Source organism: Camelus dromedarius, chromosome 20 (assembly GCF_036321535.1).
Source record: "Camelus dromedarius isolate mCamDro1 chromosome 20, mCamDro1.pat, whole genome shotgun sequence".
NCBI classification, from domain to species: Eukaryota; Metazoa; Chordata; class Mammalia; order Artiodactyla; family Camelidae; genus Camelus; species Camelus dromedarius.
The window spans coordinates 552,899-572,398 of NC_087455.1; the positions used below are offsets into that span (position 1 = coordinate 552,899).

The 19,500-nt window shown below is 55.0% G+C and overlaps 1 protein-coding gene across 14 annotated transcripts in view; it reads right to left on the bottom strand.

The window, feature by feature from the left end:
• Nucleotides 1-19,500, bottom strand: part of MROH1 (maestro heat like repeat family member 1) — a 65,781-nt gene that overhangs the window by 32,141 nt on the left and 14,140 nt on the right. For all 14 annotated transcript variants that reach the window (XR_010376980.1, XR_010376981.1, XR_004132639.2 and 11 more), the window contains exons 4-11: nucleotides 16,546-16,677; nucleotides 15,967-16,129; nucleotides 15,703-15,801; nucleotides 11,273-11,424; nucleotides 10,956-11,096; nucleotides 10,585-10,677; nucleotides 6,686-6,764; nucleotides 6,395-6,508 (exon numbers count right to left, since the gene is read on the bottom strand). Coding sequence is in view for 10 of the 14 variants with exons in the window: in XM_064476722.1 (XP_064332792.1) it covers nucleotides 6,395-6,508; nucleotides 6,686-6,764; nucleotides 10,585-10,677; nucleotides 10,956-11,096; nucleotides 11,273-11,424; nucleotides 15,703-15,801; nucleotides 15,967-16,129; nucleotides 16,546-16,677 (973 nt within the window). In the remaining 4 variants the exon portion in view is untranslated. The remainder of the gene's footprint in view (nucleotides 1-6,394; nucleotides 6,509-6,685; nucleotides 6,765-10,584; nucleotides 10,678-10,955; nucleotides 11,097-11,272; nucleotides 11,425-15,702; nucleotides 15,802-15,966; nucleotides 16,130-16,545; nucleotides 16,678-19,500) is intronic.

The following is a 19,500-nucleotide window of genomic DNA, read 5'->3' on the forward strand; positions in this document are numbered from 1 at the left end:
TGTGTCGAGCTGGAAGTGTCCACATGAACGCCCAGGGTGCTTCATCTACCTGCTGACACGTTTCCCAGCTCGGGCTACTGAGAAGGCCCCGAAGCGGTGACCACCTAGAAGGAACAAGCACCCCAAGTGCCAGATTGTTGCCTTGAAAGACAGTTTCTCACTAAAGGAAACTAGGGCCTCTGGAGAAAAGGCTGATTCCAGGTCTGGGGCAAGAAACACAGAAGTTGAGCCCAGAACTCCAGCAGCCGGAGAGCTCGGAGGTCGTGCTGCAGGACTCAGAACTCAACGAACCCCCACTCCCCAGAAGGACACAGTGTGAGCTTCAGTGACGTCAATAACTGAGCTGAACTGACACCCGTCAAGCATGTTTGGATTCATGCGCCTGGTCACCTTTAGGCGGTGCTGGGGAACCGGCCTACCATCCTGGAAACTGACAAGTAAGACAAGAGGCAGTGACTAAGCCTGCGTTTCTTACGTGGGCCGCACTTCCGTCCGGCCGGATGGTAGATGAGGGAGTCTCTACCAAGGTATTTCACTTAATCAATAAAAAAGAAACAGAACTGGCCCGGCGCCAAACTTGCCCCAGGCACTGAGCATTAGCGCTGAGGTCGCAGGAGAGAGAAGGTGCCTCCCACCGTCCTGCCAAAGGGACTGAACTTGAGTCTGATCCTGACTCTGCATCCAAGTTCTTGCCAGTCTGCTAGAAACTCGGAAGAGAAAACATCAACCTGCACGCTGAGGACGCAGCCCGCAGCACCGGCCGCGGGGGCTCCGCGTTGGACCGTCCAGGCTCCCCCCAGATAAACGCAAGTGGGAGGACAGCCTGAGGAGAACCTGGTTCAGGAGACTTGAACACGGGCAGCTGTGCTTGACAGGGACCAGGCTTCAGCTCTGCAAGACAGAAGGGTTCTGGAGATGAATGCAGACCACACCCCTGACCGCACACCTCAGATGCTTCGCGTGGTCAGCTGTGTGTTACGCGTATTTGACCTCAAAACCACCAAAGGCCAAGCCTCCAAAACAGGAGAGATGTAAGTATACACATACACACACACACACATAAAATGTCTGTAAACAGACACGACTGAACAACGCACCTCAGGGAAGTATGCTTTGTGACACAACCATAAACTACAAGGAAGGGACTACTGGGAAGTCAGGGTGACTGTCACTTCTTGGCTGGGTGAACCAGGGTGCAGTTGTGGACACACAGGTGTTTGTCCTGAATGAACCACTGAGCCACACGTGGCTCTGTGTGGCTTCTGCCTGCGACCTGCCTCACAGCGACCAGGGCTTTCTTGTTGATGAGGACGATCGATCCTGAAGAACAAAGCTGAGGACACACTACCAGACTTAAAGACTCACTGCAAAGCTGTACGAATTAAGAGTGTAGGTCTCGCTGTCCTTCTGAGATGCCACACTCTGTCTACAGAGTGTGCCTCTCTCTGAATAAACCTACTTTTACTCAAAAAAAAAAAAAAAAAAAAAGAATTACAAGTGTGATGTGGATGTGATATTGGTGGGAAAGAAGAGAGTCCTGAAATACACCTGCTAATAGAGAATGTTACGAGCTGGGCTGTGTCCCCTGCTCCCACCAAACCTGTGTGTTTAACTCCAAACCCCCGGCACCCGGAATGGGGTTGTACTTGGAAAAAGGGTCCCCGCAGGGGTAACAAGCAAAGGCAGAATGAAGTCACACTGGAACAGGGTGGGACTTTCGCCCAGGACTACTGGTGTCCTCATAAAAAGGGGGAGCTGGGACACAGGGAGGTACTGGCCGAGATGACGATGGAGGCAGAGATCAGGGTGATGTGTCCACAAGCCAAGGACACCACAGATGCCAGGGGCCACCTGAAGCTGGGCGAGGGCACAGGACAGACTCAGAAGGAACCAAACCTGCCAGCACTTTGATCCCCGAACTGTGAGGACACGTTCTGTTGTCTAAGCCCCTGATGGTTGGGGTGCTCTGTACCCAACCTCAGCCAACTAATACATACAGCCACCGGGTTTTCTGCAAAGCACTAAAGCAATTCAGCGGGGAAAGAAAAGTCTTTCCAGTAAGCGGTGCTGGAGCCACTGAATGTCCACATGAAAATAAAGCAAACCCAGCTCCCTACATCTCACATCACACCCCAGAACTAACTAAAAATGAGTCACAGAACTAAATATGGACATGCCGACAGTAAAGCTTCTAGAAGAAAACACCTTCGTGACATCTGGAAAGGCAAAGTTTTTATTAGACATAAAGGCACAAACCATAAAAGAACATACCTTTATGTATCCAAAAAAGAACTCTTAAACGTAACCATAATGACAAACAATCCAATTTAAAAATGGGCAACAGACCTGAACAGGAACCTCCCTCACACAAAAAGATATGTGAAGGTCAATAAATGTGAAAAGATGATTGGCCAACGTATTCATTAGGAAAATTCAAACTAAATCCATGGTGAGACAGCACTACACACCCACCAAAATGGTAAACTTACAAAGACTGACAGCGCCAGAACCGGCAGGACGCGGAGCGACAGGACTTGCCGAGCGCTGCAAGTGAGCCAGGACGCAGGGCGGCCACTCACAAAGCCACCTGGCAGTCTGTGATAATGCTAAGCAGGCACCTGTCCTCAGTCCGTAATTCCGCACCTAGAGAAACACGTTCGTGCCAACAAACTGACTTGTACCAGGAAGGTCAGGTCACAGCAGCTTTCTTCATCACTGCCCAGACCTGGGAGCAATCCCATGTCCATTAACAGGAAAGAGAGCATTTTTTCACAAAACATAGTGGAATACAGCTCAGCAACAGCAAAGGATGAGCTGATGCGCATGACACATATGAACGTCAAAGGCCTTATGGAAGGAAGAGAAGGCAGACAGACAGACTACCTACTACAGCGAACTCACTCGCATGAGATTCGAGAACAGGCAGGATTAACTGATTGTGGCAGGAGTCAGAAAAACAGTTACTTCTTAGGATGGAGTGACTGAGAGTAAGTACAGGGAAACTTTGGGGATTTTTTTCCTTCACATTTTGATTTCAGTAATGGTCACATGGGTGAACAATGTGTAAAATGTCACCAGGTTGGACATTCAAGATTTGTGCATTCTGCCGAATGTAATTTATTCTCAGCCCTAGAAAATGAAACTCTGGGGGGAAAAGATGACTGGAGGCCAAAAAGCTTTAAAAGATTTGATTTTAAAAGTAGAGCAGACAGGCAAAGATGAAGCAACACACATATAACAGAGAGTTCCAAAGAAGGATTTTGAAACAGTGGAAAATCGAAATCCTGTAATTTAAAAAAAAATTCCTGAGATAAACTAAGTTTTGAAATTACACATGAAAGGTCCCTCCACATTCTTGAGGAAAAGTTATCACCTCAGAGCAGCCAACAGAGTCATTAAAATTCCTGGATTTAGAATAAAAAATTAAAATTCCTTTGGGCATCCAAGCGAAAAAGACCAAACCTCTACAAGGAAGTTCAGGTTGTCGTCAGATTCTTCAGTAACAATGGCTGACACCAGAAGACAAGAAAGCAACACAGAAAGACGTCCACGGGGAGAAAACAAGAGGCAGGCACTTTGTACACAACTGACTTGACTGGGAAGGTGTGCTGTCCACTTGGCACAAGACATGCTCCCTGGACTCCGGTGCAGAGGGACACGCTCTCCTTTAGGACCTGTGGGAACCCAACCAGGGCCCTACATTTTCATCATGTTATGACATTTTCACTCAAAGTTTGAGGACTTTTCAAAGCAGTGGGTCTCTGGTTCACTCCGACCTGGGTTTGCATCCCAGATCCGCCCCTCATGCTGGTCGAGGCAGGGGCACTCCTGAACCTCAGCTGGCCTCCTGTCCTCGCCTCTGGGACAGACAGTAGCAGGGCCTTCCAGCAGGTGCCCAGAGCCGGCAGGAGCTCAGACACATGGCAGTGCCTCCCACACGGCTGGCATTTGGGACGCAAGTGCTCCTGTGGTGAGGAAGGCCTGCAAGGGGAGAGGAGGTCCTGATCTCGGCCACCCCAGCCAGGGAAGAGGCTGTGCCGTCCATCCAGTAGTATGCCCTGAAGTTCCACCACATTAAATTGGGAGCTTGGGATTTGCAGATACCAACCACTCTGCATAAAATAGATGGGGGGAGGGTATAGCTCAAGTGGCAGAGCGCGTGCTTAGCAGGCAGAAGGTCCTGAGTTCAATCCCCAGTACCTCCTCTAAAATAAATAAATAGACCTAATTACCTCACCCCCTGCCGCCAAAAAACATAAAAATAAAAAGTAAAATAAAAGTTAAAAATAAAAAAATAGATAAGCAACAAAGTCCTACAGCACAGGGAACTATATCCAATACCTTGTAATGGCCTATAATGAAAAGGAATATGAAAAAATAAATACGTACGTACAACTGAATCACTATACTGTATGCCAGAAACTAACGCAACATTGATTATAAATGATTATACTTCAATAAAAATTTTTTTAAAATAAAAAATAAACTCACACAACATTATATGTCAATTATCTCTCAATAAATTTGAAAAAACAAAATAAATCTGGTTGTCATCAAGTAAATAAAAATGTTTAAGGACTTCTGATACACCAACAAGTTCTCAATGAACTTCTCATTCTAAGAGAAATATGCTTGCAAGCGTGCCCAACCGCAGCACAGCCCCTGACACCGCTGAAATGGATGGTCGAGGAGCGCCTTGGGTGCACGCATAACGGGTGTAGACGGCTACTCTAGGGGACGGAAGGTTCATCTACCAAAGCGGAACGTGTGCCTCCGTGTGACCTGAGACTCCACCCCTGGTCACGTGCAACAGACTGTGCTCGGGAAGATGTTCGTGGTAGCGGCAAACTGGAAAAGCTGCGAGCCTTCCCCAGGAGAGGAGAGGCTGCAGTGGTCTGATCAACTGGACGCGTCATGGGGAGGAGGGAGTGGGAACCCCGCTGCGCGGTAACCCCCACAGGTCACTACAGGAAATCGTCCAGTGTTTCACACCTGCGGTCCCAAGCGCACAGCCTGCACAATGGCGACACTGCCCCTCCCCGTGGGGGAGCCTAAGGTGGCTCCTGGGCGAGGTAGGGTCCTAGTCGGCACTGGCCGTGGGTGGACGGAGGGCTCTTCTCAGGACCACACGTGGAGCTGAACTTTAAATGGCGTACGTTTTCTGTACGTGTGACAGGCTCAAAAATGACAAAACACGATGATCTCCATGTCCTGACACTGTAAGTCCCCGACGCACTGGAGAGTGAAAAAGTGCATTTTCAACTACATCACCCGGCTAAGGAAACAATCTGTTCTCTGCACGTTGACACTGACACGCACGTCAGTGTCCAGAGAAACAACTTAGAGGAAAACGAGAAACATGGGCAAAGAGAGGGGACTTGGGGACGTCACTGCAGCGGGAGCACTCACGGAGGAAAACACACATGTGCGCGTGCGCTCAGCGCCTCTAACTACAGAAACAGCAGGGCAGTGAGACGCCGCCAGCCAGGCTGCCCGGTCCTGTGCCTGCCGAGGGCTCGGTGCCGCCTGCAGGTCCCCCAGGCCTGTCCCTTCACCTCCTCACTGGTGACGGTGGGGGGTGGGGGGTGGACGCCACGGGTATGGGGAGAGGCTGCTGGGCCTGACTTTCTGTCCTCCCCATCCACGTCAAGCGCCCGGCACAGCCCAGCCCCCAGTATGGTCTTCCCCCCACCCCCACAAGCTGCGGCCTTGTCACCCCTCAAAAGTCATGAGCTGCCCAGCTGTTCCATAAAGTGCCGGACAGAGAAGATTCAGGCTTCCAGGGCCACGCATGGTCTTTCCTGTCCCCTCTGCTTCTACAACTGCACAGACGGCCTCAGCTCTCAGGCTGGGCGTACCCCTGGCCAAGGCTCAGTGCCCCAGACGCACCAAGGAGAACCAGCGCAGGCGTGTGGCGTGCGCGCGCTGACCACTGACCACATGAGCTGTAAAGCAAGAAACCTGAATTCTTCCGTTTCATTGTGAGGAAATCGTCATACATGTGGAAACTGAGGGCCATTCTACAGAACGGCCTCAGCTCATCCCAAAGGTCCGTGTCCAAGAGATTAACTAAGCTGTGTGTCTCTGACCAGACCCCCTGCTGAGTGGCGGCGAGCAGACCACGGGACAGGCCTGCAAGGCTCCGAGCCGCTGGCCCAGTGGGGACGACCAGGCCCAGAGCAAAGGCGCCACGTCCTAGTGTCCGCAGCCAGCGTCTGTGATGGACCTGCTGGCAGGCAGAGGAGCCCTACTATTGCAATTTTTCATAAAGTTTGGAATTTTGCAAAATAGAAAGTTGGGAACAGTACTTCAAGAGTTCAAGGCACAATGCTCCTTTTCACCTAAGAGATGGCCCATATCTGCGTTCGCGTCTCGGCTCCCCGCAGGCACTCACCGGCCGAGTAGATGACGTGCCTCAGCACCTGCAGGGTGCCCACGCGGGTCCTCTCGTGGCTAGAGTCCAGCTTGGGCAGCAGGAAGGCCAGCAGGCGGTCAGGTGAGCAGCAAGCTGCAGGGCAAGTGCTCATCAGAGCTGCTGGTGACAAGCTGTCCTCTCCGTGGGCCACCTGTGCCTCCACACCCTGGCGGCCAGGAGGACAGACGCTGGGGGCTGCAGCCCAGCCAGGCCTCAGCGGGCAGAACCCCAGACAACACAAAGGGCCTCCCCCCAACCCCGGCCACTCACCCAGCACCGTGAAGCAGCGCAACACCTCCTTCTGGTTGTTCATCACCAGCGGGCTGGACGACTCCACAGGCACACACACCTGCCCAGGCACAGAGGGCGGTGGTCACAGGCCAGCCGGCTGCCTGGGGCCCAGTGGGCTGGAGGGGAGGGCCAGCCCTCTGGAAGATGCTGGGCCCAGACAGACTGGCGGGAGCCCGGCCTTCCACCCCCACCCCCACGGCGGGTGCACCACCTCGGCCTCCAACGCTCTCCCCTTCAGGGACCCCCGCCCCCACGCTGTGTCAGGGGAGGGGGCAGCACACACACAGCTGGCCTCCAAGTCAGCTTAAGGGCAAAGAGCCCGGGCTCCTTCTCCGCTCCCCACCCCAACCCCCGCCCCACCAGCAGCCAGGAGAAGAGACTCCCAGGACACTTCTTCATGAGGAAGGAGACAGAGTCCCACCCCCTGGGCACTACACTCTTGGGCACACACAGGAACCCACTCATCTCTCGAATACAGACAGGACTAGAAACCAAACACCTACATCCATTTGTTCCAAACTGTAACAGAAAAACTTGCACTGAAAAAGCAAGAACAGAGGCTGTTGGCAAATGTGTCTCTGGGCCCCACTGCACCTCAGCAGGTGACACTCAGGGTGCTGAGCTCTGGGGAGCATCCCAGGCCACACACACCCCTCAAGGGCACAGCTAAGGACACTCATGGGGTCTCCGTACAAAGGGCTCTAAGGTGACTCTTTGGACAGCCCATCTCACGACCCCCAAAGTGCCCAGCAGCCCCTGGAACCACAGGCTCGCCCTAGCCTGGGCTCTGCCCGTCCTCATCAGCAGAGAAGGAGCTGAGGGGAATGGGGGCCCAGGCTCTGCTCCAGGTTCCCAGCCAGCTCCTTGCTATTTCCATGGCAAAGACCTAACCTGGTCCCAGAAGGCACCACCGCTTCCTGCCTGCTCCCTTGGGTCACCTGTCCTGGGGAAGCCAGTGTGTGTTGTGAGGACTCAAGCAGGGCCGGGGAGGAACGGAGGCCTCCCTCCCACCAGCGGCAGTGAGGGAGCCGCCTTGGAAGCAGACCCTCCCGCCAGGGGAGCCCACATGAGCCTGACCCTGTGAGGGAGACTGAGCTGGTCCTGGACTCCACAGTGACTTCAAGATAATCAACTGTCCACTGTCCTAAGGTGCTAAGTTGTGCAGTAATTGGTTAAATGGCAACAGATAACTAATGCAAATGGGGAGTCATCTGGAAAAAAGATAAAACTGGATCCTCATTTACTCTTTCCCTAAAATAAATTCCAGATGGATTAAACAGTAAGAGTATAGGGTGAAATGGGAGAATCTAAAAACTGATCGTGGAACTTGAAAGCCTTTTCTAAGTAAATAACACAGCCTGAACTAGAGCATAAAAGATGGATAAATGTTGATGTAGGAATAATTTTTGGGGCCAAAGATCATAAACAGAGCTACAAAGTAAAGGACAAAGTAGGGATAGACATTCATACATACATGACACAAGACTGTAAAAACCTGCTATAGACCAATATGAAAAAAACCCTAAGATCCAATAGAAAAAGGAAAGATGTGGACAGCTCTAAGAAAAGAAAATACCACATTTTTTCTACCTTCTCAGCTTTTATGTGTTTATATTTCCCTTTTAAGCCCATTCTCCAGCCCCGCTCTGTCCCACAGACAACAGCTGCTTGTTTTTGGCTTCATGCCGTCATTCCTACAGTAAGTGTCACTGTGCTTCATATCTCATTTTTTCTCACTTTCTTCAGAGTTGTAAACTTTTTCTCTGTGGAGATTGTGGGCATCCTTTATTAGATTAATTCCCAGACACTTCACAATAAGTTTATGTCCTATTGTTGATGTCATTTTTTTGTACTTTCTCGTGGTCACTACCGGTGGAGGAAAGGGCTGTGGATTTCTACAGGCTGGTTGGTCACTGGCAACCTTGCTGAACTCAGTGCGAGTGCTTGTGAGCAGGCTCAGTTCACATGAGTGAATTTCTAGATGAGTAACTCAGTCATCCTTGAAATAAGTCTTTCGAGTGCTTACAGGTGACACTATTCTAGGCACTGGGACACAGCAGTGCACAGACAAGGCCCCCAGGTCCTGCTGCGCACGTGCCCGCAGGGGAGGGCAGGGCCGGCCAGTCTGGGAGAAGGGGAAGCAGAGTCGGGGATGGAGGCTAGGTGCTGGCAAAGGTAAATGACAGGTCTGCCCTCTCTCCTCCCACTTCCTTTCTGTTTGGGGGTTTTGGGGGGGGGTGTTAATTGAAGTATACTTGATGTACAATATTATGTAAGTACAGATTTACAATATAATTTTTAAAGGTTATATTCCATTTATAGTTCTTACAAAATTGGCTACATTCCTGCACTGTGCAATCCCTCTTTGCAGCTGATTTTACACCTGACGGTCCGTACATCTTAGGTTCCCCCACCCCACCGCTTCTCGGCCCACTGCTGCCGCTCTCCTCACAGGAGCTGCCCCGCTGCCATCAACACCAAGGGCGGCTCCCCCACTCTTGACAATGAGGGGCGTGCTGCGTCCCAGTCATTCTGATGAATGCTGAGGGTTTGGCATCTGAACTTCAAGTTAAAGAAGTTCCTTTCCAAGGCTAGTTGCTGAGAGTTTTAAGGATAAACAGGTGTCAGACTTCATTAAGAACTTTTTCTGCATCGATTGAGATCAGAGAATATTCTCCCTAATCTGTTTCTGTGATGAAGGCAGCTAACCAGCCCCCATCCCTGGCAGGGCCAGCGCCCCAGTGGTGGGGGTACGCTGTGGGTCAGTCAGCTTCACCATGTGCCAGGGCCCAACGTCTGTCCTCGTAATTGTTCTCACACCTTCTTGGACGGGTTCTGACTTGGGTTTGGAATCAAGACTAGCCTCACATAATCAGTCAGGCAGCTCTGGGTCTTTTTCTAACTTCCAAGCCCACCTGCATGGGACAGAAATTAGCTGTTCCTCGGAAGTCTGGTAGAACTCAACCTTAAAGCCACGTGGGTCCTGGGTTTGTTCTAAGGAAGGTAGGTCTTGGAATGTTGTTTCCATTTCTTTATTGGTTTAGTCAAGTTTTCTATTTCTTCACTGCCAATGTTGACATTTAAAATTTTTTTCTAGGAGTCTATCCATTTCGTACAATTATTCGAGTTCATTGCCACTGCTCACCGCACTTAAATTACTGTTTAATCTCTCTACTGGAGGCCTCCCCCAGCCCCTCGCTGGGACCAAGAGTAGGGGCGCAGTCTGTGTGTGCAGCAGGTGAGGGCTGGGCCAGGGGTCTGTGGGGCCAGGCTGGCATCCCAGCTGGTGCGGGAGGAGCCACAGGCCCAGAGATGGGGGAGTGAGGGGCGCCCAGGAGTCAGCCCGGCCCCTGCAGAGCCGCCTGCTCTCGCTCCCATAGGTTTTCTGCTCTCCTTCTCCCTCAGAAAGTTCCCTGGACTGAATGCACGTCCCCACTGCTCAGCCCACAGCCCACCAACGGCAGAGTAACCCCGCTTCCCCGCACAGTTCCCTCCACCTGACCTCCATGCCTCTCATCTGACCGGAAGGGCATTGGTTTGCAGGGCTGAGGGGCCTCCTCCAAGCTCTTTCTCTGGTAGAGCCTTCAGGACCCTCCCCTCGCCAGGTCCTGCTCATGACCACCTGGGCCTCTCCTCTGCTCTGCCTGTGCTCGGGCTCTCGGGACCCACACCCAGTGCAGACGCTGCCCCTGCCCTGCTGGCGGCCTGCTCCTGCCCCCAGCAGGCCTGGGGAGGGGTGTCCTGTGTCACACTGCACGAGCCAGCATGGAGCAGACAAGGTGGCGGCATCGCCGAGAGCTGCACCCACCTCAGCCCCATCTGGCTGGACCAGCCCTCAGCACCACCCTGGGGTCCACACTGGCCCGCCCCCAGCCCACCTGAGTGTGCAGAGCGGCCAGGAGAATGTCGAGCTGGACCTCCAGTGTGCGGCTGCCCACGCTCACGGCTGCCTCGAGGATCTGGCCCAGGCTCTGCTCGTGGCATGGAGGAGAGGGGCTGTCAGTCCCCCTCAGGCCCCAGCCCCACCCGGGCTGACTGTGGGACCCTCCCAGAGTACACCCCACCTTGGGGCTTAAATAAGAAAGCCCTACCTCTGCACCTAGAATTCGGAGGAGAGGGGAGGGATCAGGAAAGGGGCCCCAGGAGGCCAAGTGGTCCCAGCTCACAGGCTCCCATCCAGTGCAGGGTGGTAGGGAGGAATGTGACCCCCTCAGGGCTGCCCCCACCTGGTGTGCCAGGCTCCCCGCACCTTGGACACGTGCACGGTCTCAGCATGCTTCTTGTAGAGGGCGAGGACTCCAGGCAGGAGCTTGGGGAGCTGCTCCTCCAGCTTCGCGCTGGGCAGCAGGTGGCTCATGGGCCCCAGGGCCTCCACCACAGCCAGTCGCAGCTGAGGGGACAGTGACAGGTGTTCACGTCCAAACCACGGTGGCACGTGTGACCCGTGTGAAGTCATCACACCCAGGCCCTCCCCCAGGGAGCACTGGGGCCCTGGGGAAGGGGAGGCTTCAGAAAACAAGCCCTGCTCTGTGGGGACCTGCAGGTAGACTCCCGAGCAGGCCATACCTTGGCTTCTCGGCTCGGCAGCCAGTGGTGAAAGAGGATGTCATAGGCACTGAAGATATCGGCAGCGAAGGTGTCCTTCCTGACCGTGGGGTCCGGGGCTTGGTCCAGGTTGGCCAGATACTCCAGGGTGCTCTCGCTGAAGTGCTGCAGAGCTGCAGGGACCCCAGTGGTGCGTGCTGCACAGGCTGGCAGGCAGCACCTACTTCTGCATCACTGCACCTTCTAAAGCCCCCGACGGCCCACGGGATGCCAAGCTTGGGACTACAGAACTGTGCTGGGGTGAAGAGTCCCCCAGACTCACGCCTTCCCCAGAACCTCAGAACGCGGCTTTTGGAAATACAGTCTTTGCAGATGCCGTTAGTTAAGATGAGGTCGCCGCTGGGTAGGGTGAGACCTAAACCCGACACAACTGTATCCTTAGAGAGACAGACACACGGTGCGGAGGAGCAGACACCGAGGCGATGCAGCCTTGAGCCCAGAAACCGAGGGTCACCGCCACCTCCAGATGCCGGGGAGCCTGGAAGGGCTCTCCCCAGAGCTGCAGAGGGCACACGGCCCTGTCACCCCCTACTCGTGGAATCCTGGCCTCCTGAGCTGTAGAGAATACGTTACTATTGTTTTAAGCCCCCTAGTTTGTGGTACTTTGTTACGACGGCCCTAGGAAACCAGTACAGGTACCAACCTCCCCAAAACGCCCTCAGGCACTCACCCAGCCCGCCAGTCTGCTGTAAGGCAGAAGGGGCTGTGCCCACCTCCCCCTGACAGACACACAGGCCACATGCTCCCCAAGGGCTGCTGTGCAGGCAGGCGTGGGCCCCCAGTACCTGCGTGGAAGGAAGACTGGGTGCCAGGGAAGGGGAAGGGTACTGAGGTGAAATGGGGGGGGGTCCCCGAGACAGCGAGCTTCAGAGCCGGGCCTCCGGAGGCCAGAGCCCAGCGCCAGGCAGGGCCAAGCCATGAGGCCGCCTCAGGGCGACCCCAGGGACTACAGATCTGCGGGACGGGCCCACTCGCCAGCCCACGCACCTCTAACCCAGCCTACTCGTCAGGCGAATTTCTCAGCATGGGTTTCGCAGTCTAACAGGAAGAATAAACCCTAAGCCTCCGTCTACAGAAGGGCAACCATGTCACAAGTGCTCAAGAGAGAACTTAAAGACATTTTGGAAAAAAACTACTCCTGGAGCCCATGGCCGAGGGTTTGTGTCTTCGGTCGTCCTCTCACTGAGGATGGGGCCTTAGAGGGTCTGGTCTGGGGGGCTCTGGTCCCCTTGCCACTCAGCTGCTAAAATCTCGGCTGCAGGTGCCCCCACCCCGCAACCCTGGTCTGCCCTACTCTTTTGCCTCCTTAAGCTGTTCGGTCAGGCTGTTGGTCAAACTGACCAGGGCTTCTAGGTATTTTGCATAGAAAGTTCTTTCAGGATAATGGGCCACTTTATGTCCAGAAGCAGAAACCCACCCCTGAATTTGTTACTAGGCTTGAGTTCTTAATCAGTTCCACACACACACAGTTTCCCTTCCTTCAGGAGCGAACACTCAGTTTGGCTTTCTCTGGACAGCTAACGCATGTGCACTGTTTCTCACTCCCCACAAAGCCAGGGCCAGCTCCTTCCGGCCAGCCTTCTGGGCCCCTGCCACTTGGAGCCCACCCACTCACTCCAGTGCCGCTTTGTTTCCAGACTTAATAATGGTCTGGGGTGCGAGTCTCCCGTATTCTCCAGGCACAAGTCACTAATGCAACCTCCTCAGCTCTTGCCACACATCCTGGGGCTCCCTTGGCCACGCCACGTGGGGCCACACCCTTCCTGATCCTTGCTTCTCAGAAAAAAGTCTCTTCCATCCTTCAGCTCAAGCACCATCTGGACTGGACTCGGACCCTCAGCCGGCTTCCACCAGGGCCTTCTGGCACCCTCCCTGGAGTTGGGAAGAAGCCAAGGCCATCCTATTCCCTCAGCCTCCTCTTGGACCAGCTCCCCCACCAAAGCCTCCTGGCGTGGCTCCTTGGAGCACCTCTCTACCCGGAGCAGCCGCTGTTCAGGGCAGATGTGGGGATTATTTATGACCCTCCCGTCTCCACTTTCTCCGTTCGTCTTTTCCAGGCTGTTCTGTTTGAATGCTGGCTTCACGGTCTCGCCTGCTAATTCTTCTCTCTCTCTCTCCTATTTCCACATTTTTGCTTTGTTTTCTGGAGGATTTCCTCAATTTTCCTCTCCATTTCTGTCTTCCATTTTTGCTATCATGTTTTTAATTCCCAAAAGCTTGGTTTGGTTCTCTGAGCGCAGCTTCTTCACAGCACCACGCTGTTCCGTGACGGCACCCTCTCTTACCTCCCTCAGTGTGTTAGAACAGTTTCTTTCCTGCCTATTTTCTTCTCTCTAAACCGTCTGCTTCCCCCAAGTCTCGGTTTCTGTTTACTTTGCTACCGCCTATCCCGTCAGAGACTTTCCTTGTGGGCAGTAACTTTTGGTTGCCGGTCAGTGCTAGAGAGTGTGGCCAGGCCATGCATGACCCTGCTGCCTGGGACGTGTCGACACCGTCGCTGGGGCCTCCCTGCAGCTCTTCTCCTGCCTGGCCGCAGCGTCCCGCAAACTGGACAAGGTCCTCCGAGTGTGCCCGTGCCACTGCCCACCTGTGCCTCCTTCCTGCAGTGGGCACAGATCTGCCCAGAACCAGAGGCTGCCTGCGAGGACCAGAGGCCTCAGCCCTCTCCCGGCCCACGCGGGCCGCCGCCGGGCTGATGTGGACTCTCCTGGCCTGCCTGAGGCCATTCCATGGTCTTTCCTCCAACTGCAGACACTGAATTCCCATCTGTGGCGAGGAGTGCACCTCAGTAGGAGGGCGGCAGAGACAGAGTGCCTGCTGGCCCCTCCCACCTACACAAACACCAACAGGGTAGAAACTGCAGGAACTTTAGGCCTGTGAAGGGAAGGGCACGAAGAGTTCAGAACTGCATGTCCGCTTTCCACACAGCGCTCAGCGCTTCCCAGGAGCGCTGCCAATGCTTCTCGGGGGAGCTGTCCAGGGCACACAGCTCCACGGCTCCACGCAGGCTCTTCCACCACCACCAGCCTGGATGCTCGCTGTCCGAGGCTGGTCTCCGCCCCCACCCGCCCCTGCTCCCTTACCCTGTTTTCAGCGCACCTAAGGTACACACCCCGCCCAGACCCACAGCTCTGCCTGGGTCCCTTCCGCGTCCTGCTCCTGCGTTCCCAGCTCAGCAGTAATTCCTGGCACAGCTGCTTGGAGATCCTGTCGCAAATTCCCTTTTTAGCCAAAACTAGGTCAAAGAGGGTTTCCATCATTCAATCCAAGCACCTGCCATCACCCACAGGTGGGAGGAGCCAGCAAGAGGAAGGCACCAAAGAGGCCACAGCAGGGAATAGAGAATGGAGGACATGGGGACTATGCAGAGGGCTGGCAGGAGCTGGAGCCCTTCCCTGGGCCCCTGAGAGCCACCAGGAACAGGGTGGGCTGGAGCCCAAAGAGCTAGGCCCCTGCTAGGAAAGTCCCCAGGTGTGCAAAGGATGGACAGCTTCCCTGGGACCCCTCCTCAAACACACCAACCCTCCAACCCTCCACCTGACTACAGAGCCCCCCAGCCCCACCCCAATCCCACCCCAATCCCACCCCACCTCCTGCCCGCCGCAGCCACACCCTCTCGTTGTAACCACACCCGACCACGCCCCTGCCGAGTGTAACCAAGCCTCCTCCACATTCCCCCTGGCCTGGTTGCCTAGGGCGGAAGCCCAGGACCTCCTAACAGGCTGGGCTTGGGATCAACAAGGCTCCTGTCCTCGTGGGAGCCTCCCCCTCCCACCCCGCAGTACCAGCCAGCGGTCTTCCTGAGATGGGCGGGGACACTGGGGACACCAGGAAGTCGACGGACAAGGGCAGTGTGGTGGCTGCTGGAGGAGGCCCAGGCCCCTCAGCCCCCAGTTTCAGGATCCTCTATTCCCCTCTCACAAGAGCCCCCTCTTCCCATGAAGCGCCATGCCATGAGGCACCACCCCCTGCCCAGGCACACAGAGAGCCACACATACAGAGGGTGAGACAGAGCACTCTGCGCCAAAATGCCCAGGGAAAGGTCACTTTTCCAGGACGGAGCAGGGGGAGGACTGAGAGCAGCTTCAGCGTGGGGCAAGCCTCTTCCGCACCCCCAGTCAAGTGTCCAGGCCTCAGAGGACTGCAGTGTGAGGTCTGCATGGGGGGGTGGGGGGAACCCAGCAGCAGAGAAAAGCAGTCAGAGGGCAGAGGCCAGGCCTCTACCTGCAGCAGTGCCCACCCAGCCCCGCCTGCAGTCACCCTTCCCCTGAATGTCCCACCCTCCTCCTACAGCCCAAAGGACCCACGCGCCCCAGAGGGGCACTGGAGACAGAAGGCCCAGGAGTGGCCCAGCAGTGCGCAGCCCCTGCCCCGCAGAGACCCCGTCTTACCGGAGCAGAACACCACCCTCATGGTGTCGTGCTTGGCGGCGCCCAGCATGGGCAGCATGGTGCTCAGGACGGACGTCAGGAAGGGCACCATGCCGAACACTGCAAGACAGGTGCGTCAGGAAGAGGCAGAGGGCCCTGCCACGTGCCAGGACCGCTCTCTGCACAGCCTGGGGCTCATGACAGAACTGTGGGGGCATGGGGTGCCATCGGGGCTCTTGGAGGGCCCCTCGACTGGCTGGGGGTGGGTATCGAGCTGCCACCTACCATTGGAAACTGAGAGGCTGGCGAGCGTCTGCACAACGAAGTAGTGGGGCAGGACCCCGGGCTGGAACTTGCTCAGCAGCTCCTCCATCACCCTGCCGATGAACCGCTTCCCCACCGCCACGAGGACACTGCTGGCCGCCTGCTGCCAGTCGTAGACCAATTCCTGCCCCCCAAAAACCTGAACTGACACCCTGACCCAAGCAGGCAGTACCTCACCCTGAAGTCGCCCAAGAGGCAACCCTGAACCACTCTGCCCTTGGTCACATCAGAGAACACGCTGCCTCTTCTCCGGGCTGCAGCGCTGGCCCCACGCAGAGCCAACTCGCCCTCAAACAGCAGAGCCGGGCACAGGTGCCTCTGTGCCCTGGGAGTTTAAGAGTTTTGCTCTCTGTTTCCATCTGAAATTGTGGGTTGACCCTCCTCACCCCAGAGGGGTAGTCAGTACACAGGACCGAGGGGCCAGTGCTGAAGCTGCCAGACAAACACACTCCTGACGCACTTGGGTGGAAAGGCCTCGGAAAGAGGATTCCTGCCCGAGCCAGGGCGAGCCAGCCAGGCCAGCGCAGGTGCCCCTCATACCTTCACTCTGGTCATCTCGCCGGAAGCCAGGAGGATGACAGCCCTGGCCGTGTCCTTGTCCAGCTCACTGAGGTGATTGTTCACCACCGTCTCCATGGCCCTCAGGATCATTGCCCGGTACGGATGCGCAAGCTGAGGAGAGAAACCGGCGGGGAAGGAGGGGGCCTTGCTTGTCTCTCACAGCCCGTCCTCCAGCTTAGGAAGGAGTGCGGGCCTTCTGAGACTTCAGGCCCCACCTCCTGGGTGAACCTGCCACCAGCCAGTGCGCCCCAGCCCTGACACAGCCCCTCCTCGGCCCCTCCTGCTGTATCCGGCCCTGCGTGCCTCCTCTGTGCACTTCACCCTGATGACACCGCAAGGACAGAAGACCCAGAGGTGAGCAGAGCCCAGCCAAGGGAAGGGCTCTGTCCACCCCGAGTCCTAGGGCATCACAGGGCTGGGAGGTGAGGGCAGGAAGTGCTCAGGGAGCCACGAAAGACTGAGACCGGCCTCTCCCTGAGGACCCCACCACTCCCAGAGCCCCCAGGCAGGGGTGCAGACAAAGCGGGCAGTCTCAGTGCAGTGGGAGGGGCCGGGCCGCCCGGGACAGCACAGAGCCCGTGCGGCAGGAGGAAGAAAGGCAAGAGGGAGCCACTCAGGCCAGCTGCTCCCTGCAGCTACTCAGGCTGAGGAAGGGGTGCTAGTGACCCTGGGGCAGGAGCCCCTCCCCAATAGCACACCCCCATCCCTCCTGCAGAGCAGCCTGCACTGGGTGCAGCCCACGGGGGAGAGCGGGGAGGGCAGGAGTGTGCCAGCACCGGCCCCCACAGGAGATACGGCCTCGGCGCCGCTCGGTGAGGGAAGCCTCGGAGGACGTCCAGGTACTGCTCAGACGGAGTGGACGACCCCTCGGCCTGGGCACGCAGCCAGCTGCTCAGAGCTGCCGTGTGGGTGCAGGGAGTCCCAGACACACCCCGCACCACACTGCTGGGCTCGCTCGGCCGGGCATGTCTGTTTCGAGACACATCGGCTGAGTGGGTTGCACAGACACTCATGCCAGGCCACCAGTGGACATGACATTTGTTCCTGAGAAAAGCCAGCGTGGAGCACCCACACCCCTGGGTAGACCAGCAGTTCACACGGAAATGGCCATCGTTTTCTGGGGGAAGCTCCAATTTTCAGTTTTCTCTTCTCAGTATCAAACTCTCCAATGTCCTGTGGGGTGGCAAGTCTTGGTGGCAGCAGTGATGGCCACACTGCGTTGGTACTGGCCACTCCAGTTGTAAGCAAGCTCTTCCCTTTCCTTTCAGGCTTCAGCAAGCAGGCCTGCCTGCGTTTAAGTTCTAAATTTGGTAATAAATCATTATTTCAGATTGTAGTAATTTGGCACTCTTCCCAGGTGGGATATGAGGTTTTTGGGGGGAGTCTGCCCTGCCCGGCGGGGCTAAGCTGCCTCACTGGAAGTCACTGAGTGGCAAGCTGGACACAGGAGGCACTTTTTCTTTGGGGAGTGAGAGAATCTGGGGAAGGTGGGAGTGACTGTAAATGGTACAATTCCACTGAATCAAAATCCCTGCTAAGTTGGGAAGAACAGCTCTGAAAAGCAGCCGGAACACTGACCCTACGTGATTGGGACTCATCACTCCTTTCTTGTCGCTTTGCTCTTTGGCTCCTGGTCTTGGAAATACACATCACAGTGTATTAGGTACCCATTTTTAGCTGCTTTTATTTCCTCTTCTCGTATATGAAGATGTTTGGGTGGGATCTTTGCTTTTTTCCCCCCGAAAATCAAAAGGAAGAGATGAAGTGCCCGGCCCTGAGCTCTGCAGGTTCTGCTCACAGTCCGCCAGAACTCGGCGGGCCAACTTGGTCTTGGCCAACCTGCCCTCAGGGAAGCGGGACACAGTGGTTCCGCTGGGTCCGTAGCTGTGATGGACTGGAACCAGAAACCTAGGTGCCCCACAAAAAGATGTACTCCCTAAAAAATGTGTCATAGGGAGATATATATAGTTTAAAGCTTTGTACATGCATTACTTTCGTTCTAGGATTTGGCTTGAATTTTGGTTTGTTTTATGGCTGTAAGCACTGTTTTAAAACCCCACCTCCATTAATAGATGGGACAGGCCCCACTCAGGAACAATCCTTCTCCAAGGAAAGCCTCACATGGCTGAAAAGTGAACGCAGTAACAACCCTCTTTAAGTAAAAACGTACAGCTTATATCTGGGGAAAATACAATGTCCTACTGATGGGGTCACTCCCGGCTGCGGCTTTGTCTTGTTTTGTCTTTTGCTTTTCAGTAGTGTGTTAAAATACGCGTAACAAAGGTCACCATCTTAACCGTCTCAAGAGCACAGCTCAGTAGCACCAGACACATTCGGCTTGTTGTGTGACCAGCACCACCACCGTCCACCCTCATCCCTGTCACTCTCTTCATCTTGTAAAACTGAAACACTGTCCCCATGGAACACCAACCCCCATTCCCCTCCCCCAGCCTGGCACCCACCTTTCCACTTTCTGTCTCTGATTGGACTATTCTATAACTCCTGTAAGTGGAATCATATAGTATTTGTCCTTTTGCGACTGGCTTATTCCACTGAGTATACCGTCCTCACAGTTCATCCACGCTGTAGCAGGTGTCAGAATTCACTTCCTTTTTAAGGCTGAATAATATTCTATTGTCTGGAAGGACCATATTTTGTTCATCCATCCATTCACTGATGGGCACTTGGGTTGCTTCAACCTTTTGACTAATGTGATCAATGCTGCTATGAACACGGGTGTGGAAATACCTCTTAGAGACCCCGCTTTCAATTCTTTGGGGTATTTACCTGGAAGTGGAATTGCTGGGTCATATGATAATTCTATTTTTAACTTTTTGAGGAATCACCATAATGTTTTCCACAGCCGTTGTACCAATTTTCACTCCTACCACCACTGTACAAGGTTTCCAGTTTCTCCACAACCTCACCAACACC